Source organism: Peromyscus californicus, unplaced genomic scaffold, assembly GCF_007827085.1.
Source record: "Peromyscus californicus insignis strain IS unplaced genomic scaffold, ASM782708v3 Scaffold_5__1_contigs__length_169319896, whole genome shotgun sequence".
Taxonomy (NCBI): Eukaryota; Metazoa; Chordata; class Mammalia; order Rodentia; family Cricetidae; genus Peromyscus; species Peromyscus californicus.
In genome coordinates, this window is record NW_026294573.1 from 142,629,053 (window position 1) to 142,655,865 (window position 26,813).

The 26,813-nt window shown below is 39.4% G+C and overlaps 1 protein-coding gene across 3 annotated transcripts in view; it reads right to left on the bottom strand.

Annotated features, from left to right (window-relative positions):
• Positions 1-26,813, bottom strand: part of Tox (thymocyte selection associated high mobility group box) — a 313,402-nt gene that overhangs the window by 114,391 nt on the left and 172,198 nt on the right. For all 3 annotated transcript variants that reach the window (XM_052718877.1, XM_052718876.1, XM_052718878.1), the window contains one exon: positions 24,730-24,972. In XM_052718877.1, coding sequence (XP_052574837.1) covers positions 24,730-24,972 — 243 coding nt within the window. The remainder of the gene's footprint in view (positions 1-24,729; positions 24,973-26,813) is intronic.

A 26,813-nucleotide genomic window follows, 5' to 3' on the forward strand; every position in this document is an offset into this window, starting at 1 on the left:
GTGACACTGAAATGGAGTTAAATGCTTTCTTCATTTTTTCCTGGTTACAGAAAAATTTTTTCAAATTTTTGAAATGGTTTTAAATTAGGTTTTTGCACAGTCTGATTAGTCTTATAGGCATATGGGAACACGCTTAGGTAACAGAACTGGATTTAATTCTTTGCATCTGTCATTATTGGGTTATATCTTCAAAAAAGACTAGATCATACTCTGCCTACAATTCTTCTCTTTGCAGAAAATAACAGTAATTTTTCTTTCCCTTTTAAAGGGTAGTTTGATTACATCTGGGTTTAGTTCTATTCTGCCTGGGACTAAAGTATAAATAGCTTTTATTTCACCTTAACCCACTCTTAAACAATGATTCTCAAATTTGGGCGTGTAGCCAATCACCTGTATGTCTCAACACCCACAGTTTCTGATTCAGAAATCTGGATAGGGCTCACAAGTGTACATGGAATAGGGTCTAAGACGTTGCTGATGCTGAAACTGCCATGGTTTCTGGGCAATGAATGCTCCTGGACCCAGTAGAAAAAATGACATAGGGATTCCTGGCTTTCTCTCTATATACCACCATCATTTTTATACTAAATGAACATTCCTTCTCTTTTTCACTCCAATGTGGTGGCTATGATAACCTTTTGTCCTTGAGGTTGTGATTTAAGGTATGGCTTCTTGTTCCAATCACACTTTGATCTTATGTCAGAGCTAACATTCAAGTGTGAATTCACAGGAAGACAACAGTAAATTGTACAACTCTAATCACATCTCTCTTATCACAAACTGTCCATGGCCCCCACTGACTAACAAATGAAGCTTAAATGCCTTGGTCTCACATTCAAGGTTCTAAATCAACTGGCTCTAATCTAATTTCACCTTCTCATCCACGTCCATAGAATTGGTGCTTGGTGAGATTTCATTTTTGTTCCCACTCACTGTATGATGCAATGAAATGGAAACTTTCTTTGGTCGGTGTCTCTGTCCTTTTTATGTCCTTTCACTAGCATTGTTTACAAGACAAAGTTTTATTTTTGCAAAGGCCGGATGTCATATCCATTTCAGAGCACAAAGATGTAGGATGGCGTTTCTAAGAGGTGCACAGGGAGGCAGCACAGTGTGCAGGCACAGTGAATTTTCTTTTTCTATTTGCTCTTCTTCTCTTCCTTGTCACAGTGTTTTATCTGGAGGTCATTGTAAAGCCACCTGCTAACTGCTTACTGCTGTAAATGGCGTGTTTATGGATCACTTCCTTAGTGTACATTGCATAAACTGCTCATGCTGTCACAAGAGCATCATAGCTCCCTTATTTGTACTATAAATGTAGATTCTTACTACAAATGTAGAGTTCTAAGTATTTTTATTATCAATACTTAAAATTATGAGGTCATTTTACAAAGCTCTACTAAAAATGCAAGAAATATTTATTGTTTAATTATTAGATGCTTGCAATAAAATACACATTGGATTTACTTAATTTAGAATTTAGGAATCCAAAGTTAGTGTTCACTTAGTCACTTTTCAAGAAAAATCTAAATCACCTCCTAGTTCTTAGAATTATAGGAACTAAAGCAGTGAATTGAAAGTGTGCTTAGTGGAGTGGAAAGAGCTGTAGTGGCAGGAAGCCCACCTGACTTCCCTTTGCAGTTGACTAAGCCACGGAAACTGGCACAAGTACTGTCAGAATGGTTACCTACAAGAGTGGTGAAGGCCATGTTTCAGGCATTGTGCTGTCAATAGCTGTACCTCGTTTTCTAGAAGCAAGGAGAAATGATGAGAATAATCCAGAAAGTGTTAGGAGGTATGAGTCTAGTCCTTACTTCACTAACTGTACAATCTGAGGCACTTTTGATTATCCTAAGAAAGTGATGCACTGGGCTGGGGTGTGAAAATTTTTCTTAGTGAGCTGTGGTCTTTTGAATAAGAATGGTTCCCATAAATAGGCTCATATATTTAAATGCTTAGTCACCAAGGAGTGGCGTTATTTGAAAAGGATTAGAAGGTGTGGCCTTGCTAGAGGAAGTGTGTCATTGGCCATAGGCTTTGAGATTTCAAAAGCCCATCCATGCCAGGCTCATTGTTTCTTTCTTTTTCTTTCCCTCATCTTTCTGTCTGTCTGCTTGAGGATCAGGATATAACTCTCAACTAGTTCTCCAGCACCTTGCCTGCCACTGTGCTCCCTGTCATGATGATAATGGACTCACCCTCTGAAACTGCAGCAAGATTCCAATTAAATGCTTTCTCTTGTAAGAGTTGTCTTGGCCATGGTGTCTCTTCACAGCAATAGAACAGGGACTAAGACATAAGCCTCATGATTTGATCCTATTTTTGTTCCTGAGAGACTTGAAACACAAATAAGAAGAATTTCCATGTGTTCCTGCAAATTCCTTTTAGAGACAGCCTGTGCTTACCTCTGACTGCTCTATTTCACATGGACTCAAATGTTCTCACCAGAAGAGTGGTTTCCATTCATAGGCATTTTTGCCCCAAACCTTTCACAGTGTCTGTGAGTGCATTGTTTTTATTGCCATGGAGTGAAGCTTGATGGATTCAGGCCAGTACCGCAGCTAAGATCCTACAAGGCAAAGGCACTATCTCCCTCCATCCGTATTTACGAGATTATTTAACCCGAATGAATTACTCAACCCCAAATGCCAATTGTGCCAAGGTCAAGAATTTCCAGCCTAGGTATTAAGTTGTATAACACCTCGGTGAGAGTTACTTTGAAGATGTGTGCATCATGCAAGTGGAGGCCAGAGGTTGGTAATGGGTGTCTTCCTCAATCACTATCTACTTTATTTTTTGAGACAGAGTTTCTTCCTGAACTTTGAGCTCAGTAGGACTGGCTGTTCAGGGAAGGCCAGGTTTACCTCCAGTGCTGGGATGAGAGGTGCAGACCACCTTGGCTAGCTTCAACAGGGTGCTAGGGATCCAGACTCAGGCCCTCCTGCTTGTGTGACAAGCTCTCTACTTACTGAGCCATTATCCCAGTCCCTACTTTTTAGTTTCTGTAATAGTTCTGGGAATATAAAAAGAATTCAATATAAGCTTATTAAATCTAAAAAGCACTGCTTAGTTTAAAAAGCATGAGATATTCTCAGCTCATTAGTCATCCCTTTGAGATAAGATTGTACAGATCCTTGTAGAGACTCGTTGGTGACTCATGGATGGATGACGCATGAGCTGACTGATTAAGTTAAGTGTCTAGTCATTGCTGAGCACACATCCTGCTGTGTGTAGAGGCAAGAAGCCTAGAAGGGAAACAGAACCATGAGGCAGTGCTTATTGAGAAGACTCAGCACACAGAATTGCAAATGAAAATGCAGCCTGGGATTCAGCCTTCTCAACATGTCACATTAGCTATGCTTAAATTTAAATAAAAATAAAATTCTATTTCTCATTTCCTTAATTTAAAATGGTCAGTTTTTGAAAGTCCATTACTGATCTATCGACACCAAGCCTGAAATAACAATAAAGTCACATAATAAAAGTCCACAAATAACTACAAAGAAATACAAAGTTGATAGAGGAACCCAGACAGAAATGGATAGGACCCATGTGTCACTAACACTTATTTTGTAAATTTATATGATAAGTTTCCAAATTTACTGGTAACAAATCAATAAATAGAGAGTGTTGTAACCAGAAAGCTATCTACAGGACTGCATTGGGTCCAGGAAGTCAGGTGACTTACCATAGGTTTTGATTCATCTACTCATTCAACACGGCTATCAAATCCAAAATGAATCCTTTCTCCACTCAATCAGCATTGTTCTCCAAAGCAATTCCCAAGGGCCAAAGTTAGAAAAGCAAGGAAAAGACTTCAAATATTTTTCGGACTTTTTCTATATATTTTGCAGATACTCATGAAAACCATTTGCCAGTCTATCAGATCTCATCAAAACTTATTAATTTGAAATTTTTATCATAAAAAACCAGGTAATTAGAGTACCTCTTAACTTCCTTTTAGAGCCTAAAAGATTATGGCTTCAATTTTCAAAGCCATTTTACCAGATACAGTCATCTTAACATTTATACTTTAAAAGTGCACTATGATTCTAGTCAATAGCATCTCTTTTCTTCTAATTACATAGACCCAGATTCTTATTATTAAGACTGTCATCAGCTACCTTGGGGTGGTAAAGAGTTTTGTGCCAGTGGCTTGGTCCTTGGACTTCCCTCTATGCAAAGATAGAGGTGCTATGACCTGTTGTCATCTAAGGAATGGAGGCAGGAATAACAATATGTTTCATTTAAGTTTTTCCTAAATGCAGGTACTGTACACAAATAAATTCACAGTGGAATAATTAATGTTGTTTGTGGACAAGCCCCCTGATGTTGCAATCATGTCTGTAGGTTTTCTTGGAAAGTCCTAAGTGTTTTATTGTTTGTATGTCCCTGGGAATGAAGTTTAAAAGTAAGAGACAAGAGAAAAGAAAGACAGAAACATTTAAACCATTATGTCAGTGTATTTGCACAGTTAGTGTGTGAGTGTATGTGTGTGCAACTCCTACACCTGCTTCTGTGGTATCCATTTTACTAAAGTATAAAGAATGAGTTTTCTTATAGTACATTTTTCAAGGACTCTTTAATCCATTCAGAGCGACATTCAGTATACATGTCATTCAACATGTACCATGAACCTGACTCTGCCTGTCCCTCTTAATTCTGAGGTCTCTTCAAGGTTACACAGTCAAGTTCTTACCTGCCACGGGGCTTCCCATCTAGCAGTGGGAGGCACATAACATTCTCTAAATAAACCACATCATCTCAAGAGTCAGTGTTTCCAGTGGCGGGTATGTATGCATTTCTGTCTTACCACATGTGCTTTACAGTGTTAACCAACATCATGAAAGAGGACAATGTGATGAGGTGTGAGCAGTAGGGCAGGGGCAAAGTGCCAGTGTAGACTCAAGTTTTCAAGGGCTGACATTTGAGTGAGAACTAAATGTGATAATCTTGGGCAAAAGTGTTCCCAACAGGGAAGAGCAAACACAAATGTCATCAGGTGGGAGGCAGGAGACTGAGCCAGGGTGGCTGCGCCTCTTAGGGACACAGTAGTGTGAACCAGACTGGAGATTAGAGGACCCAAGAGAGCCTGGAGAGCCTGTTCAGAAAAAAGATTTTTCTATTTTGTTCTTGGTGCAAGAAAGGAAAACCAACTGTAAACCATGCTAAGAAGGTCACAGCAATGCAAGTGGAAGATGTTTTGTGGAAGGAGGAGTGTGAGAAGAGCAGATCAGTTTGGGTGCCATGACACAACCCACCAAGAAGAGGGTGATTTGGACCGTGGTAGGAACCAAGAAGAAGGCACAAAGAGGGCAGACCCCACCCATTTTGGAGGTAGATGGGCCAAGTCTTGTCATGAGCTGGTTGTCTGGACTGAGGCACAAACAAGAACAAGGGATGAGCTCCAGGTTTTTAGCAGAGCGTCAGAAATAGATGGTGATTCATTTCATATCATCACTCAATAAAACTTCCCTCATTTCAAAATAGGTTCTCCATTTCTTTCTGTCAGTAATCAGATATGCCTTGCAAACCCCGTTCAAAGTCTACCTTCATTAATTAAGGTTTCTACTGACTACCCAAACCATACTTTAAATTCTATTGCATCACAGTTTGGACTGTTCGATAATTTAAAAAAAATTATATTGTTTTATTTTTTTAAAGTTTATGCGTGTGTGTGTGTGTGTGTCTGTGTGTGTGTGTGTGTGTGTGTGTATGTGTGTGTGTGGTGAAGCCTATGTGCATATGAATGTCCATGGAGTCTAGATGAGGTTGTCAGAACCCCTGGAGCTGGAGTTACAGGCAGTTGTAAGCCATCTGATGTGGGTACTGAGAATTAAACTCAAATTCACATTCTCATCAAGAGCATTAGCTGCTCTTAACCACCGAGCCATCCTTAATGACCCCTGTTGTTAGCATTCAGGCATTATGCTAGTCTGCCCTCGGAGACCTAGAAGAATACTTCACCAACCATAACCACTCCCTATGAGAAGGTGTTTGCTAGCATTTCAGGCATCATTCTGGCCCACCCCCAGGGTCCTCAGTTGTAGCCACTAAGAGCATCCCCTGAGCGCATGCACTGCCAGCTTTCAGACAAATACCTGGACAGCCCAGGGTCTTACGGTTGCTATGTCACTACATCGTCTGTGTATATGCACTAAGCCTCCTTTAAGAGTGATCTCTGCCCATTCCTCGATCTCTTTCCTGCCATTCCTCTGAAGAAGCGGACTGACCTTTGCCCCTCTCCCTTCCAACCTGCCTCTCCTCTCTTTCCCAATAAACTTCTGTTGTATAGTGCTCCTTCTAACCGCTGCCAAACTACACCACCTGTTCCTTAACTTCTGAGTCTATACTTTTTGTTTATTAGGCACTTGAAAGCAGGAACTCTTCCCACATTAACTTTTCTGTCCACACCACTAGTTAGTACAATGCCTACTATGGAGTTACTGAGGCATAATTCCACTTTCCTCATGACAATCCTAGCTGTAGGCCTGATGAGAATTTGGCGACTTCTCACTCATTCTGTGTTGACTTGGACAACAATACTACATACATTATATGCCCAATTGCCTAGTTATTGTGAGTTGCAGCCCCAAAAGGAAAACTGGGGTTCAGTTTTGGAGTCAGTTTTGGAAACTTTCACACTAAAAGCACTATGGAAGGTCTCTGTGAATGAAGAACTCAATGAAGAAGCCATGACCTGCTCTCAGAAGTTCATGCTCTTCGCAGTTGGAAATGGGGTACAGAGTAACGAATTGCAGATACTTGATGAGTTCTTTGCTTTGAACATCTTTGTGTTTAAGGTAAAAATAATTTATTGTGGAATATTTGATTAACTGTGCAAAAATGTGTTACATTTGTTTATGCAAAAATATTGCATGTTTGTTGTAGAATATTTGTTTAATTATGTAAAGATATGTTGCATTTATTTAATTATGTAAAGATGTGTTGCTGTTTTAACTTGCCTGCCTAAAGCACCTGATTGATCTAATAAAAAGCTGAATGGCCAAGAGTGAGGGGGGAGGTATAGGCAGGAGTTCTGGGCAGGAAGAGTAAGTAGTAGGAGGAATTTAGGCTCAGGAAGAAAGAAAATGCGATGACAGGGAGACACCAGTGTCCAGCCATTCAGACATGGAAGAAGTAGGAAAGTAGAACATACAGAATGAAAGAAAAGTTAAAAAAAAAGCAAACCCAAGGTGAAACATAGATGAATAGAAACAGGTTAAATTAAGTTAAAAGAGCTAGTGGTACAAGCCTAAGCTAAGGTTGAGCATTTATAATTAATAATAAGTCTCCATGTCTTTATTTGGGAGCTGGTTTGTAACCCAAAGAAAATTCCAACTACAATAATTGATAGGAGTATAATTTCTGTATTTTCAGTGACACTGAAGTTTGTAGAACATATATGGAGAGATTTCCAAGATATGCAGTAAATATGAATAGCCTCACCTCTATATTTTTACACTTAGTAGAAGTAAAGAGGATTTGAAATGGAATGTCCTGACTACTCTCAACAGAACTGTTGTTATAAGCATTAGCTCAGTGATTATTAAGGAAAAGCACCTGTAACCAGGCCTATTTCATGTCCAAGCATTTAATTGCTTTCTTGGGGGTATAACCCTAATGACTTTCTCTTTTTGTTCATTTTATTCCTTAATGGTATCTCCTCAAGAGCCCTCTGGCCAAGATCCTTTCTCCCCTGTATAGTACAGCCCTGTGTTCATGGAGGTACTTATCCAATAACTTGTAATAGGGGGAATCCACTCTTTTATGCATCATGAAGTTGTCACCGAGGTGCCTGAGGGAACCCTTTTGTGATCCATGATTTAGTTACATGCATTTGTCTCCTGATGGGTGTTTGATATTTTCTCATTACCAACGTATTTTTCTCAACATTTGATAGATTGCCCTGGGAAATTTAATGCCTGTATTTTTTCTGAACTATTCAAAAAAGCACTAGTTATTTTCTTTCTTTGTATTTTTGGACTAGTTCTACCTTTTACATTTTGTTTTTTTATAAGATCATTCCAGAATGTAAGACAATGTTCCAGGATATAAGACAATGTTAGGCCCAGGACCTCTTCTTTGCTGGAACAATCAAATTTCAAAGACACATCCCTGTTACCTTGGCATGACCTTCCTGTCCCTATCTAAGCTTCCAATGACAAGGCAGAAGAGAGCTTATATTTAACACAAATGCTGCATTCAATAACCCTGATCCTTCATGTGTTCAGAAAATTTGAATCTGTTATCTTTTAAATTAAAAACACCAATAAATTTCCAATAAATCTGGGTAAAAACCATCACTGTGCAAATTATTTCAGTGTAATTCTTATATTCATATATATGTATATATATATATATATATATATGAATTTCAGCTTTTATAAGTCTTCACATTTATAAATTACTGGGTATATTCTCATTTAACCCTCATTGAAACAGGGTAGGGGGAAGTACTACATACCAGGCATTTCTCCCACTTTGCAAACAGGAGACTCAGGAATGCTTTGCTCCAGTTTCTGAACCCAGGGAGGCTTCATGTTTCTAAACACTTGGAATGATGGTTGGTATTTTTGACACTGATTGCCAGAAAAATGCCTCAGAGTAATCAGCTTAAAAAGAGGGAAGTTTTATTTTTGGTTAACGGTTTTAGAGGTTTCATTCAATGAGTGTTCTGCTCCATTGCCCCTGGGTCCCTGGAGCCATACTGAAGCACAGCAGGAGCTAACAGTGGAGTGTGTCTGATCATCCCAAGGCAGGAAGCAGAGGGAGAGAGACAGAAGGTTATCAGCTTCCTATTATCCTCTTTAAGGACATGATCCCAATGACCTATCTTCCTTCCACTATGAGCCACCCTTGTAAAGCTTCCGCCACCTCACTGCAGAAGCAGCAGCTGTGCATAAGCCTTCCACACTGGGCTCTTGGGACACTGCGAGCTGCAGCATGCACTATTGTGTTATGTTTGGGATTCTGTATCTTCAGGCCTACAGAGTCTCAATAACATTCTCTTGAATTTTCAGAACATATGTACCTGCACTATAGGTTTTTCAAAGACTCCTCTCTCTCTCTCTCTCTCTCTCTCTCTCTCTCTCTCTCTCTCTCTCTCTCTCTCTCTCCCCTTACTCCCTCCACCACCAGTGTGTGTGTGTGTGTGTGTGTGTGTGTGTGTGTGTGTGTGTGTGTGTGTGTGTGTGTGTGTGTCAGGGGGGCAGGGGGTGAGAAGCCTGCACATGCCATGGCATGAATGTGAAGGGCAGATGAAAATTTGTAGAAGTCTGTTCTCTTCTTCTACCATGTGGGCTTTTGGGACTGGACTCTGGTCATCAGATTTGATGAAAAAATATCTTGAACATGGAGAAATCTCTGCATCTCACACTGAGAAGTATCTTTTAAGTTATTTTGAGAAGTAGATTTTCCATAGTTAATGGCACCTGGCATCATGCTGCCATTTTGGTGTGCATTAGCCTATCTTTTAACTTTAATTTAATTTTATTGTTTATGGAACAGGTCTTAATCCACAGCCAACAATGGCTTCAATGTCACAGCATTCCTCCTGTCTCTACTTTCCATATGCTGGGATTACAGGAACATGCCACTGTAATTAGCACTTGCCACCAGAGGCATTTAACAGGTATTGACAGGACTCCACTCATAATTTAAAGTGTGTTCCTCCATATTTGAGGATTTGACCTCCCATAGTCCCACATTTTTACCATGTATTATATATAACCCTCATCTTACCACATGAATCCTCACGGTACCTGATAGTACTTACTATTCTGAGTCAGCCAAGATTCCATTCTTGGAATGGAATTTCATCATCATGTGGGGAGTCCATCCAAGACCAGATCCTACTTAAGAATTTCCCACAAGCTGCTGAGTTTCTGAGCTGACTTTGATTTCCATTATTGTGAACATCTCACAAAATCTGACATGTCCAGTCCCTAGAGTTCTTCTTCTAACTAAGCATGGATTTGGCAGGCAGCTAGCTTCTGTTTTTGTGAAGACATCAGTGGAATGTTGCTAGAGTGGGATGTTGTACATATGGGATGTATGACATACAACATATAGAGTGGGATGTTCTATATATGGGATGTATAACTTACAACGTATACAGTGGGATGTTCTATATATGGGATGTATAACATACAACGTATACAGTGGGATGTTCTATATATGGGATGTATAACATACAACGTATAGAGTGGGAACATACAGGAAAGGAGAAGGCTAGCAACCTGTTTGCCTGGTTATCTTATGGGCACTAAGATTCTATTTCAGGAATGTCCTGAGCCCTTGGGAAATACTTGATTTTAAGATTCCAGTCACAATATGTATCATTATTGGATAGAAATGAAGATTATTTGGTTGAAGGTCATTCATAGAAAATTATTTCTTTCACTTTTTATCAATTCCCTGATGCACATAGTATTCAAGTTTTTGATAAAACTCCAATTGGTAGGAACATATCAGAAAAAGTAGCAGAATTATAGGCAAGTTACCTAGTGTTTCCTCCTTTTTGCTTTTGGAAAAAAATTAGATGCCTTTTGTACTTTATTAAATTTCTTATAATATGATGGAGGGGAAGTAATCCCTCAAGGTTGGTCAAATACAGCTGTGTACTGCTGGGCGCCATCCCAACTCCTGGCTTGAGGCATAGCTAGCTACAGGAGACCTTGCCTGTGAGCAGATTCTGCTGATAGTTTAGATGGCACTGCAGAAGAGTGGAACAATTTCAGTCCATGGGTGTGGGGTCAGTTATCCTCAGCTGCAATGCTAATGCATTATATGTGGTATAGAGAGAACATCTCAGCCCTACAATATCAGAAATTCCTTTCTTGTATCTCAATTCCCATAGCCACAGAGTAACCTAAACATTATTGTTGTCACATGTTCCCCACTTCTTTTACAGATAGAGGAATTAAGATTCAGGGAAATCATGTGATTTGTCCAAGTACCCAGGCCGAACTCCATGCATATCCTTTAGTCTCAATGGAGTATTGGACTGCTCTTCCTACACACTCATTATTTTAGCAATGCAAAAATAATGTGAGTTTATTTAAAGAAAAATATATGAGGGCAGAACTATGTGTGGCATCTGGGTTGCCATGTTTTGTTTAGCTTGAGCAGCCAAAGCACCAGCTTCATCAGGACTCCTTTCACAAGACCCAACGCAAACTCACTATACTGCTACCATGTGTGAAGCCAGGTCCTTACACAGTATACATGCTGAGGATATAAGCACTTGCCCAACTGCCCTGCCTAGGATATATCCTGTTCCCGGGGCAGGATAAAGATCATATCACCTACAACCTGGTGTGATTGGGGCGGGGAGGATTTATGAGGAACCTGTAGACTCACATCTGGTCAGACTTGCTAGTTTAGCCAGATAGCTGTCCATCTTGTCACTGTAACAAATAGAGAAGTATCAACTTAGAAAGGGGAGGAGCTTATTCCGGCTCCTGGTCTTTTGGTCATATTGCCTTTATGCCTCTGTCGGAGACTTATGGAGACTACACGGCACAGGAAAAAGCTCTCCTGCTCGTGGCTGTGAGAGAAAGCAAGGGCTCGGATCCTGATATCCACCTTCAATCTTACGTCCCCAGCATGTAATCTCCTTTCACAAAGTCTCACAGCTTAAAGACTCCACAGCCTCCTAAGAGCTCCCTAGACTGGCAATCAAGCCTTTAACACATGAATATTTGTGGTGCATGTGGCAAGAGGCTATGTCTCCAAAGAGTAAGTTGAATAGTTCACAGCATGTTTCATGGAATATGGAGACCAGTAACTACAAGAAGACTGGAAGGAAGTGTGTAAGAAAACCTAAGCCACCAGAGATGGAGTTGCAGATGCACAAGGGTGGGCAATAAAGCCAGTGGCCCAAAGTTTGTTGTTTGCCTGGTGCTGCTTCCAGGGCTTCACACATACATACCCACTCAAGCCTAGTACTGAAGGAGAAACTGAATTGCCTGCCCAGGCTAAGACACCAATAATGAGAGGCTAGACAGGGTTCCAATGTAGGTCTGTAGGTCATCTTCCTTACCAAACTCTAACTGCTTCTTATAACTCTGCTGCCACAGGCAGCATTCAGCAGGTGCTGGTGAGACACCACTGGTAATTAAAGTGTTTTCAGCTATATTTGAGTATTTGATCTCCTGTGGTCCCACATTTTCTCCATGTTTTATGAATGTAACCCTCATCCTCCCAAATGAATTGTCATCTCCTGGATTTTAACATATGCTACATATAACACTTAGCAGATCCATGGCAAAATTAAGACACCCAAAACATCCAGTGAAGGGAAGAAATGATGTAGTGAATCATGACCTCAAAGAAGACCAAGTCCTCCCGTTTGCTGGGCCAGCTTCATGCAGTCAGAAGGTTTCTCCTCCAGTCCCACCAAGCCCTAGCAGTCCCATGGCCCATTTATAAAATGATCACTCAGAAGCTTATATTAATTATAACTGCTTAGCCATTAGCTCAGGCTTATTACTGACTAGCTCTTATACTTAAATTAACCCATAATTCTTATTTATGTTTAGTCATGTGGCTTGGTAGCTTTTCTCAGTTCTGCCTTGTCATCTTGCTTCCTCTGTGTCTGGCTGGAGACTCCTGACTCAGACCTTCCTCTTCCCAGAATTCTTTTTGTCTGCTCACCCCACCTATACTTCTTGTCTGGCTACTGGCCAGTCAGCGTTTTATTTATCAACCAATCAGGGCAACACATATTTACAGCATACAGAACGACATACCATAGCAGCCTCAAGTATTGCTGTAATCAGAAATGAGGTAGCTTCAGGGAGAGCAAAACCAGGTAGATACTAAGAAAACAATGCATAAAACAAGGAGGTGTTAACCAAAGGCAACATGGCTGTTGATGACCACATCATAGTAGTTGGGTTAGCCTGATAGTTCTTCTTTTGTTTGTTAATTCTTGTGTGTGTGTGTGTGTGTGTGTGTGTGTGTGTGTACTATATACAATGTATATTGTGTATATATATATATATATATATATAATAATGAAAAAGATGCTTCAAATGCTAACATTATTACTGGGAGTTTAATTTCATTTTTTATAGTTTTGTTAAAGGAAAATCATTAGTAGTATGAATCCTTATGACTTTTTCAGACACTCATAATTATTTTACTCTCTTTTTTCTGTTTTTATCTTTCTCCTCTATACTAGAGCCTCCCCATTTTTCCCATCTCCCCAGATCAGATCATGTGTGCCCAGCTTTTCTCCTATCGCCCCCAATGCCCACCCAGCATTTTTTTTAATTGAAAATAGATTTTTCTTCCATGTAATATCCTGATTATGGTTTCTGCTCCTTCTCCTCCTCCTATTTTCCTCTCACTTCCTCTCCTACCTGATTCCACCCTCTTTCTGTCTTTCATTAGAAAACAAGCAAGCTTCTAAGGGACATTAAGAAAACAAAGTAAACAAAACGAAATGAAACAAAATAAAATAAGATAAGGAAAAACAAATACACGGGAATAGGACAAAACAAATAAACAGAAGGAAAACAGACCAAAAAAAGACACAAGAAACAGATACAGACACAGAGACTTGCATACTCAGGAATCCCATAAAGAACATAAAACCAGAAGCCATAATATATATGCAAAGAACCTGTAGGGTTAAAAAAAGAGAGAGAGAGAGAGAGAAAAAAATACAAAATACAAAACAAAAAATTTTTTAAATGATATAATTAAAAAGAAAAATGCCTGACAAGGCATTATGAGACAAAGAACTCCCCCCACAAGATGCCCATGAGCTTGGTTTCTGTTGGCCGTCCATTCTGCTGGGCATGCAGTTGACCCTTGAAAGTAGTTTGTTTCCCCAGTGAGACTCCCTTGGAGAAAACTAAATTTTCTTTTTCAAGTGATTATCAATTGGAATAATATCAAACATTCAGAGTTAGGAACAGGGCCATGTGTCTGCTTCTCCTCTCAGCTCTAGGATCCCCATCTAGTACAGACTGCCTCAGTCTCTGTGAGTTCATATGTGTGTGTTGATCCTGTCGATTTGGAAGGCCTTGTTTCCTTGACCTCCTCCATCCCCTTGGGCTCTTACACTCTTTGCCTCCTCTTCCACAGAGGTCCCTGTGCCTTGAAGGGAGGAATTTGATGGAGATGGTGTTGGGAGTTTTATTGAGGTATGTGTGTGGGTAAGTCCTCACATATTCTTAACCAGTGTTTTACCATTGAGCTACGTATCCAGTACTCTTTTGTTCACTTTTAACTAAGTTTTTAGCTGAGTATGAACTGTATCCAAGACAGGCCTTGAATTTGTAATTCTCCTGCCTCCACTTTCTAAATTGGACCTGGAGTTCCAGACCTGCACCTCTAGGCCTGCTTGGTTTGATTTTTGGTAGCCTTAGCAGAACAGCATTTTTTTTATCAAGAATCTTGAAGAAACTGCTATCTGGAGAATGGAAGAATGGTCTCACTTACAGAAATTGCAACTTTCAGTGTATGAAGGATGGTTCTATCTCTGCTTAGAAACCATCAGTCATATCTGCTGTTAAGTAGACAGTGTGATTAGACAGACAATTGAAATACAAGAAAGGAAATTTTTTCACAGTATAATGTTGTCAGGGTTGGATAATTTTTTATTACAGATTATGAGGGTTGTTATTACAGAAAACAAAACTCCCTGAAATGTTGAAGAATAATGCTTTTCAAATATAACATGTTTTGATAAAGTATCCTACTTATCAAAACCAGAATGCTAACCTGAATTTTAAAGAGGAGTTTAGTGTTTTCTATTTAAATAGTACTTCTATTTCCCTAGGGAATTTGTACAGTGATTAAACTTGGGGATGTTTGACTATTGATTTTATGACTACACGTTTATCAAGATGTTCACTATACTTATTAGATAAAGGAAAAGTATCTGTTCTCTGGATAACTACAATATCTGCAACCTTTTAAGGGATCAAAACCATGAGAGTCAAATCTAATATCCTTGTGATTCAAACAAATGTCCAGTCCCTGCAGCTCTTTGTACTTTCCTCTATAAGCATGTATCGCTGCAGGCAGAGTTAGAGTATAAATGGTTAATACTCAAAGACAAAGATTATTATGTTCCCGCAGGTAACACTTGTCCACATCAGAGAACATGCAACTTTCAAACCAGAAGAAAAAAATTAAAGTGGAAAGAAAAAATGAAAAATGTAATAGAAAAGCAAACCTGATCTTAAAATACTCCCATGTGCTCTGGATAAGAACAGCCAATGAATAATGAAGGAAGTAGTGTTTTGAAATGAGACTTTTTCATTGAAAACACATAGAATGATTCTTCCATGACTCCAAGACAAAATGATTTTATAATGCAACATTTTAATGCCAATAATCCACTTGAACAAACCAAGTAAATGGTAAGTTAAAGACAGAATCTTCTTGAAATAAACAGTCAACATTGGACATCCAGGCAAATCTCTCAGATATACTCATTTTCTACATTCCTATTTCTCTCCCTTGCCTGAGTTTTCAGGGAACCTGAGAGGAATGAGTTCCTTTTAAAGTTATAATTTTGTAAGTAATATAATATTTCTTCATAAGACTACCTCTCCTCAGAAAATAAAAGTATTTATCTAAAAAGAAGGATCAATGTATATTGTAACTAATTGACGAACACACCATTTTAATTATAGTATGAGTTAAAGTAACTAGCAGCAACCAATTAAGACTACAAAGCTGAGTTTATGTTTAGGGATGAAACTGCTTTAATTAAATGCATTTAGAACCCATGAAACATGCTATTAGTGTTTTTAAACACTGGACTGTTTGAGTTGAACATGATGGCAGATGCCTATTATCTCATTGCTTAGAAGGCTGAGGTAGGAGGATCTGACTTTGAGGCCAGCCTGGCCTACAGAATGAAACAAATGAATAAGCAAAAGGAATATCTATATCATTTTAAAAGACTGAATTGCCTCTTAGAGATAGGTCCCAAATGAGTGCTGAGGAAAAGACTACACATGAAACCTCACCCAAAGCAGTAATAGCCCTGTAGGTACCTGGGAGAAACACAGCTTTTCAGTGGGAACCATTGGATTCATTCGTACACTTAGCCAGAAATAGTTGTGCTAGGTTTTTGTTGTCTGTTTTTCAACTTGACAAAAGTTAGAGTCATTTGGGAAGAGGAACTCTTAGTTGAGGAAATGCCTCCCCCAAATTGGACTGCCGACAAGCCTATGGGTATCTTCTTGATTAGTGATATGACTGGGCCCATGCCACAGGGGGCCAAGGGCAGAGTGTGTCCTGAGATTTGTTCAGCAAGGCTATGGACACAGAGGAGCAATCTGTGATACAAGAGGGTTACAAATTGCTAACTTGTACTGTTATGATTTAAAAAGGCTAGAGAAGGGAACACTTCTTGGACCAGAAACAGTGAGCAAGCAACATGTCAGGAACCCAGTTCTAAAAGCAGGCACTACAAACAGAACTACATAATCATACAGGGACTCCACACACACCACTGTGGGCTCAATGGGGTTTTAACCCAGAGTCTTAACTCAGCTAAGCCCAAGTTCTGTCACTGAGTTACACTCTGGGCCCATGGTTCTGTTCTCCGTTTCTTGTGCTTAGCTTTTGTGATCTCACTCCTCTGCTGCCTTTCCCAAATACCCACAACAAGTCAGAAAGCATTCTACAACAGCTTCAGGGTGCCAGGGAAGGAGCAAGGGCTTGGCTCAAGCCTGGAAGTTCCTTTATAGTGGCCTACATAGAAATATGTTTGTCCACAGTAATTCAGTAACGCCATTTCCTTTTCTCTTTATTTGCTGAGGGCTATTTAAGTAATGGATACCCAAAGAGGGTAGGGTGTAGGAAGGAATTCCCTGAAGAGCAACCCTATGAAAGCCTTCCCAGATATTTGCCTTTAGGATGTAAAATGAGTTATACAAACACAAGATGGAAAATTGCTGGCCAGATACCAAGGCTGCAAAAGACACAGGAAATAAGAGTGATGGATGAATCAAAAGTGAAAACATCACCAATCAAGGATGCTATTTAAGACCCTGTAGAAAATCCTTGAGGTGGCAGAGGAGAATTTTAAAAATTCCGAAATTATTCTGTAATCTCTGTAAGTCTGACCTCCATTGCTGTCAGCATTCTCTAGAATTATAAATACTAAAAGGAAATAATAACAAAAAAAAGCTAATCTGATGTACAGGTTGAAACACAATGACCTTTGAGGAAAAGTTGAAGAAATTGGGTTTACTTGGCTTAGGCAAAACTCAACTACCAGAGAGACTTAATAAATGTCAAAGACTTGGACTCATCTGCTCTCCAGGCATTTCGATGGGGCGGCCCACAGAGCAGGCAGAAACTGCACTAAGAGATTTTGGGTTAACTTTAATAGGTATTTCCTGGAAGGACTCTAAATCTCTTACTGCAATTTAACGTAGTATTACAAGGTTAATCAAACACAAACAGGCTACCAAGAAAAGCTGTGGAATCTTGGCTCTTGGGTAGGAAACCACACATCTCAACTGGTTTAGGTTGATGGCTGCTCAGACCGAACAGACTGCAGTGAGTAGTCCCCTGTTTGCTCACAGAAGATCAAGTAAGTGACTTTATAGTTTTTTGACTTCTACTACATATGAGTGAAGTGCAGATTCATGTGAGTTTTAGAAAAGAAAATGTGCAAGGACTGGACCTCAGTGAAATTTGACTTTGATCACTTGGTCTGCAAGGGAAGTGTTGTTTCTAAATTGGCTCCTTTTCCAGATACTGTTAATGACAGCCCCAGTTTGAAATATTTTATCATAACACTAAAAGACAGCCCAAATCATTAACATACTGAATCCATAGAAGTGCTTATCGGTCCCACATTCAAAATGATCTGCTTTGAACAGAGAAAAGGCTTGCATGGAGCTTAACATTTAAACATAAGCACATCTAGTTTGTGTCTTATTAGGAATTTACCAAACACAAAAATGAAAAAAGAAAAAAAAATACTCATTCCGTAAGTGTGGTCAAATATAGGAATAAAAGGCAGACATTTTTTTCATGGTATTAAAGTAGTTTAGGAGACTGCTCTCTGTTCTTAGATACTCAAAAAGAATAATTCCTGTGTGGGGACATACTGTAATTAATAATTTTGACAATTTATGGCATAATTCTAAGTAATTATCTCTATGCTTTTCCTCCTGTCATGATGGGAAGCATCGTTTTTTTATTGCCCTTCTTGTGTTTTTTGGAGAAAGAAACAAGCCTCTATGATATTCCCTCCATTTTAAATGGATGCATCCATTACTTCATATGAACATGGGGTGTCTTGAAAGGTCTTCAGCTCCATTCACGTTACATACTTTATGCATTACATGAAAGAAAATACCTCAAGATTTTTGAAAATATTTATTTTTAAAAAACAGCAGTCAAATTGTCTGTAGTCACATTTTTCTGCCTGGCTTTGAAAGCTGCATTATTCAGTACGTCAGTGGTCCTTCCCATAATGGCAACATATTGGAAAGCCATGCTGTTCTCATGCATTTGAACTCCTTCATGTTCAGCACTCCCCATGGGCCCAGAGGAGCACTCTTGCTTCCGTTTCATGAGTCCTGTATGGTACCTACTGAAGTGATGGTTGTCAAAACAGTTGTACAGTGGCCTTTGAATGCAAAGTGTGCCATGTCTGCATGCTACAAATGACAATAAATCTGAGTATATACATTATGCTGGCTTTTGTTGCCTGGAAAAAAAGAAGGCATTTGGGAAATAAACCCCCCAATTTTATTGCCTTTTAACATCTTTTTTCCATTTTAAACTCCAGAACTTGAAATTTGAAGCATTCAAAGAAACTGAAATCTCCTTTGTTGCTTTCTTCATTGTAAATTTCCTATAATGTGCCATTAGAAACTACACTCCACAAAGCCAGGCTTCTAAATGAATCCTTTCTGTGAGGCCATTTGAAAACTTCGCACGGTTTTTCTTTGTATGAAAGAGCTTCTGTTGACTGCACAAAGAACAAGCAATCGCCACATACAGGCCAGGCCAAGCAGCCTGGATGACTTTATACAAGGTTGCACTTTTCGCTTCCACCAATCCATGATTAAGCTCAGTAGTGACTGTTATCAGAGTGAGGAGCAAAAGAGGGGCTCTTGGTTTTAATTTGCAGAAATCAAGGGATTTTTCTGAAGTCATGAATATTTACCAGGGGCTTTCATGTACTTATTTTTCTTTCTTCCAAACTAGTTTCTTTCTAACAACATGAAAACCTCATCTGTCAACACAAAGCAACATCACTTTCTTTAAAAAGATTTTATTTATTTTATGTGTATGAGTGTTTTGCTTGCATGTATGTCTGTGCACCCACAGGCATGTACTGTCCATGGAGCCCAGAAGAAGGCACTGGATCCTGTGGAAACTGTAGTTACAGTCAGTTTTAATCGATCACGTGGGTGCAAGGGATCAAACCTGGGTCCTCTGTGCTCCTGACCACTGAGCCATCTCCTCCATCACTTCATTTGTAACAGTGAAATGACATTAGCCACTGTTCAATATCTTTATAATTGAGTGACCTTTGAGGGGAACACTTAAAACATTGATATGGCCAAAGTCAGAGCAAGAAAAAGTGGCCAGATACAGTGGTGTGCACCTGCTTTCTCACAACTTGGAAAGGAAGACTTCAAGTTCAAGGCTAGCCTGGGCTACACTGTGAGCTCCTGTCAGAAGCTCAACAATGAAAGGGGAGGAGAAACAGTAAAAAAAGGTCACTAAGTAATTGTGATGTTCAATCCTGATATTCAAAACTCTGCGGAATCTAGAGTCACCTATGAGACAAACCTCTAGACAGTGGTTCTCAGCCTCCCTAACATTGTGACCCTTTAATACAGTCCTCATGCTGTGATGACTACCAATCATAAAATTATTCATAACTGTAATTGTGCTACTGTTATGAGTCATGGTATAAATATCTGATATGCAGGATATCTGCTGTGTGAACTCCCACAGCTTGAGAACTGCTCTTCCAGGTGTATCTGCAATGGACTTTCTAAAGTGAGTTAACCGAGGTAGGAAGACCCACCCTAAATGTGAGTGGCATCATCCCACTGGCTTGGGTCCTGGACTGGATGAAAAGGAGAACACAGCTGAGCATTTACATCCATTTCTCTGTTTCCTGTCTGGTACAGTGTGACTGGAGTTTCATGTTCCTAGGGCCACAGTTCCCTCACCATGATGGACGGTGTCCTCAAACTGTGAGCCAAAATAAACCTTTCCCCCACTTAAACTGTGTTTGCCAGGTATGTTGTCACAGCGACAAGAAAAATGACTAATTTAGTAACTAACTACGGTGGCAAGTCTAGTGAATTGTAAGAGTCTGGACAAGGGGTATGTCGTCTCAGAAAGAATCAGGAAACTGCCAGCCTGGAAGGGATCAGAGTCATCAATCAGTCAGTTGTGGGTTTCTGCCTTGGAGAGAGGATCTTTTGTTCAAGGATGCTTTTATAAGAAATGAACCTAAGAGCAACACCAGGGAAATTCTGCCTTATTGTTGTCCTTCTAGGCTCTAGGGAGCTGAGTTTGTGCCACTGAGCAAATCCACCCCTGCTGGTATACAGAACACATCGGGTTTCTGCTGGCTAACACGCCTGTCTGACACTCCTGCTCCACTACATTTCTAACCAGACTCCACTTCACAGGAAGTGCAGAGAGATCAGCTCCCCACTATCAAAACAACTCAGGGGAGTTTTGAGGAATTGGAGCTCTTGCATATTGGGTCATGAATGGCTGTTGAATTTGAACATAGAGAATAAGGACTAATTGGCACCCACCCACCAGTGTGTACTACAGAAATTCTACCTGCTTTATAGCCTGTTCTTGGAACAGAGAGACTTTAAGAATATGTAATCTTTTTAGGAGTGCCAAAGACTAAGTTGTTGCTGGAGTTCTGAATAACTACTGAATAAGGAGTCCCAGTAGACTATAAAACAGCACAGGCAAGGATTTACAATAAATAAACAAATGGAGGAAAATTTCGGAAGGCTGAACCCTCACCTTGTGTGTGCTGAGCACTGTACAGGATTATGGTAAATTGTAGAAGGCAATACACATTTTCTCTGGTGAAAAAAAGTTTTTAAACTGAAAGGCATTCTGGTAGAACAGACTTAAATCTATTGTGAACCAGGCACCATTTAATGGTTATGATCTACCTTAATGGTTACCACATCATGCACTTCAATATTATATTATGTCTTTCTAACTTTATGCTTACTGTTTTAAAAGATGAGGTGTCATTGCACTGCTCAGGCTGGCCCCAGCCTTTGGCTATCCATAATTCGCCTTTCTCAGTCTCAGAAGCACCCAGGGCTACAGCTACAGCCATGTGACAGGTGGGGATGCTGAAGTACCACACCCAGCTACAGCCATGTGACAGGTGGGGATGCTGGAGTACCACACCCAGCTACAGCCATGCAATTGGTGAGGATGCTAGAGCACAGAATGTTTATTTAAGTGGCTCAGCATTATACAGCATATAGGTGGCAGCCCCAGGATTTGAACCAAGGCATTTCAGCTCAAAGAAATGTTAGTTGCGGTAATACACAAGGGTACTCCAAGCAAGGAAAAGACTTCTTTAGTTAATAGCAGGCTTACTGCTGTCTTTTTGACAGATGTGAAGAAGATTAAGGATCAAAGTATAAATAACTCTTTGAAAAGTCTTCATTCTCATGCATTTTAACTTCCCTGAAAGAGTCACACAGGCACAGGCTTGGGAAAACCATTTTATCGAAGCAACACTTACATAATGCATCCTGTGTGCCAATCAGTGAGTGGTCTTAGCAATCATCAAACTCCTTTAACCCCACAAGGTAAGGCTTGCCTATCATTGTCCCCATTTTCGCAGCAAATGAACCTAGAATCTTTACCGGCTGAGCCACTGATCATCGCTGAACTACTCTGAGCCTCCATTTTTCATTTGTAAAACTCAGATACGAATACTTCACACAGATATGTATGTTTAGCTGTGGACTAAATGTTTCATGTCGGACATGCTAGATGCTTGTAGGAAACATAACAGTAAGACTGTCCTTTCTGCAGCCAGGAGCAATAAGAAACAAGATATATACAAGAAAATTTAACTTTAAGATATGTTCTCACTAAAAACGATGTATTATAACATATCTAACAGTAATATTAATAACATATTAATGTATTTATAGTAAGCATCACAATATTTAAAATATATGCAATCTCTAACTAAAGACTAAAATATTTTAATCTCTTTCATTCATTCAAATACTAAAGTTCTAGAATGGGAAAACACTGACACAAAGATGGAATCACAACTGTAAGAGCAACAGGTTCCACATATTGCATCTGGAAAATACAGTTGGGGCTAGTTGATTCTATATCTAAACTGCATGTGTGGCTTCCAGTCATAGGATTTTCACAACTCACAGAAGATTCCTCACTGAGAATCTGCAAATGTTGGCTCTTACCAGCTGTGTCAGTGTTGGAGAAGAGCTTGAGAGATCTCCAGATGAACGTAACAATTTCTAGGACTTGAACTCTGAAAAATTTTTCTCTCACACACATTTTAACCTCTCCAAAAGAGTCACACAAGAACAGGCTTGTGAAGCCCACAGTATCTGATTTTTGTAGCTATTAGTGTCCTTAACCCAAGCTGCCCTTACTTGTAAACATATGTCCAAGCCTGGAAAATCCACTAAAGTTCTGCTGTTTCTTCACTTGATTTTAAAATCAATTTTCTAGTTGGCACATAAAGTTTGTAGACCACATGGGTTTCTCTGTGATGCTTTGCAACATGTGCTCACTTGTGTGATGTTGAATTGTGTGCTTGTTTTTTCATTTACTTTGTTCCATGAATTTTTCTAGCTGCTGCATGAACTTTGTATAGATTTGGGTGGGTGGGGGGGTCTTCTGTGATGTGTTACTGTACATGTGTTCCTGTGTGATATTGAACACTTTGGTGGGCTGTGAACCTATGAGCAGGAGCAAAGTTCTTAGGAAAGAGTTTTAGTTTTTACCAGAAATAATGATAACATGTGAAGAGATAGCCTTAGACACAAAGTCTTTTCCAAAGAAAGTGACCCAAAATGGGGACTTATAAAGATCTGTTAATCTTGAGATCCATATCTACTTGAGGATGATATAATAATGGGATACTAACCCCCAACCCCATTCCCCTGTCCTCACCACTATCCCAGTAAAGTTCTTCCAAATTTCTCATGTGATCACCAGATCTATACTGCATAAGATAGTGGTCACCAGGTCCATGTGGCCTATGTCAAGATCATAAAATCAAAGAAAATAAAAAATGCTCTTGTAACTCTATACACAGGGGGTCTGATGCCCTCTTCTGGCCTCCTCAGACATTTCACACACTTGATGCACAGACATTTATGCAGAAAAACACATGTACTCATAAAAATAAATAAATACATTCTTAAATAAAAAATTTAAAAGATGATCTTGGCACACATTTTTTCAGATTTACATATTTGCATTCATTGTTAAGTATTTAACTTCAATTTTTAAGAGGGATATAATATAGACAGTCTAGTGATGGTGATGCTTTTGACTTCTGACAATACTACAAGAGTTTTCTCTTCTTGGCTGTGCATGCCAAGGCTGAGCTCAGGTCTATCCACTGTGTGGTGCTAGGTTTTGTCTCCCAGAAAAGCCATATTGGGGTTTCTTTTGACTGTCCTTTCAGCCATTCCAATCCCCTTATACTCATGTTCATCACAAAAATTCCTGTGAAGCTACACAACACAGACATTTCTGCACACATCAGGGTGAATGGTGGTATGGAACACTCTTTCAGAACTCAGAAACAAGGTTATCAGTTTGTTCCTTGTGAACCTGTGATAGTGCTGTTTAGTAACAGGAGAGTGACAGCAGTTAGACTGTCAACTGGTCAAACAATGAAAGCCAAGGAGCATGAATGAGAAGTCACTGTTAGCCTGTGAGGTAGTCTGGTGCTCTGCTCCAAATTCCTCCCAAGGCTGCACACCACTGACCTTCTTTGTTCCCACTTCTTGGAGTGTATACCAAAATTATGTTTGTAGATGACATTAAAATCAGAATGAATACTTTCTTGATAAGCTAGTGTTTCATAATTATGGGATGCTCCTTGGAAATACAGATGCCCAGACTTTGCAGGAGGGCCTGAGAGCTTGGCTTTTTTGCTAATTTTCTAGGGGATAAGATTTTCATCCTTAGACACTTCAAAGTAACAGAATGTCCCATTGACTGAGACACCTTAATGGAGATCATTTCAATCAGCAGAATTCTATTTCCAAAACAGAAACAAAACAATTGTTTCCTTGCTACTCTCCAAAGCAAACGTGTAGAATTTCAGAGAGCAAATAACAAAATTGAGGTTGACATAAGGCACTGCTCAGAGGAGACAGGGATCTTACTTGTTGCTAGGAACCTGACACAAGCCCAGAAGTAATACCATTTATAGTGACCTTTTATCTGAAATCTGGCAAGCCATTTTTCCTAACAGCATCATCAACAGTATTTAGTACTTTGACAAATATGAATGATTACACAAGTAGTTCACTGATTTAAATGTAAAATAAAAAATGACTTTAAGAAATTTCAAGATCTACAGAGACCATTGCTATAGCTAAAACCTCTCCCTGGTTTTAAAAGGCCATTAACACAACTTAAAGATCCTTGCATGGAGCTGTCCCTTGCTTTTCCTGAGACTTTTAAGCCCAGCACATTAGACAAGCCCATCCTTACCACAGAGATGGAGTTGGAGAGCAGTGTGCCATCCTGGCTCAGCATGTTGGACACGGTGATCTCTGGCAGGTCCATGTTTTGTGGGTGGAATGGGAGCAGGCCATTGTGGTTCATGGGATGACACAGAGAGTGGTACCCAGACTCCACCTCATTCAGGTGCACCAGAGAGTGGTCAGGGAGGGAAGGAGGTGTGATGGGTGGAATGTTAAAGTCTTCACTTTCCAGACTTGGGCCAGGGTAGGACTGAAAAGACAGGAGCGACACAGATGGTAATTAGTGTCTACTTGTTCATTATTGTCAAGCACAGGGACACAGGGGCCCTGTGGATATACCTACCAGAAGCATTACAGATTTAACTAAGATATCCAAACACCGGGTGCTTGTCTCTCTTACGTATGGAAGAAGATGCCATGAGACATCCTCTGCCCATGAGACATACTCTTTTAGTATAATACCTGCCTCTGTAATGTGGCTTTGTTTTCCTAGGAAGTTGAACTCAAACCGATTTCAATGATCTCATTAAAATTTTTTAGCGTATTAATCTACCTGAATACCCTTTTCATGAGAATTGTGGGGGAAAAGACAATTTATAAAATTGTTTGATCAAACATGTATCATTAGACTCCCTACTGCTAAGATTATGGGATGTAGTAAAAATGAATTCCAGATGTCTGGGGCAGTTGCTTTTCAGTTTGAAAAACCTAGCTGTTTATATATATATATTTTAAAAAGTTATTAGTTAAGAAGTAAGTTAAGCCTGTGCTGAAGGGTGTGTTCACTGAAAGTTTGGTATAGTTTTAAAATGCCATTTTGTCATCAAAATAAAAATGAAGATTGCTCTCACAACTTCTGAGAACACTTAATTGATTTTATCCTAAAGGCTAATAACACTGCAACCATTTAAATTCAGTCCCTTTCATGGTGAAAGATATAAACAATATTAATATTATATAATACTAATTGTGAAATAAAAATTAATCAGTAAGATAAACAGCATTGGCACATCAGAGGCTGTTCTTTTATAAAGTAGCTTGAACACAGGAAGAGATCGAAGAGGAAAAGAAAGATTATATGAACACAAGCCTATTTAAGAAGAGAAAGTGGTAAAACTTGAAAATGATAGAAAGAATAAACATTGTTAGCAATTAACATCAATATATAGGGTCAGGAAGAACTTATTTTGTTAAACAGGTGTCATAATATGAGAAGAAACATTTTGGCTCAGATAATTCTTACAAGTCAATCTTTCAAATTCCGGAGGCCTTCAATGTTTGTGTGCATGAGTAACAAAGATACTCTTGTCTAACTGTACAGTGACTGCTACAGTGTGTAAGATTTGAAAGGAACAGGCAGAGCAGAGGAGCCAAAGAAAGTAGTGTTCTGTGTTCATTGGGTGTTCAGCCAATAAGCTTTATGCCTCCCTGTCCAAACGCCTCGGGTTATTTTTTCCAGATGGCGTCTATTTGTCTAACAGAAAGAAAATCTTCAACTTGCACTTGCTAAATGTTGAACAAGTTCTGATGTGTTTGTTTAGGTGCCGTCAGAAGGCACAATTAAATGGAGAGCTACTTGGAACATCTGGAGTCTGGAGGTGGTCAGAGAGAAGAATGCACAGGTATCATCTGAAGACTCTGCACAGGAGAGATTTGTATCCTTTTTACAGATAATTTTTCTTAAATATACAACATTCTGCTTAAAAAAGCCACCAACTCTTAATGTTTAGTCACTACTAAAGTCTTTTATTAATAGTGTAAATTTTTTATGTCCAAAAAGCATGTTAATGACCTGTGTCCAAATTATAAGACTGATTACCCTGGACATACAGACTTAGCTTGCAGTTCATTGTTGGAGTATTCAATATAAGATACAAAAAGGCCCGACAAAGGAGAAAGAATGTGTATTTAGTCACTACTATTTCATATAAAGTACAGGGAAGGTCTTTTCACTATCTCGTCTTTATGCAAACCTTGTAACTACTTTCTCTGCGTATGGCTATTATTCTTCCTTTTCCTGATGAGGAAACTGGAGTCCAGAAGTTCCTTAGTGATTGACTTAGTCCATGTGTGTGGGATGAATAGAAAAGG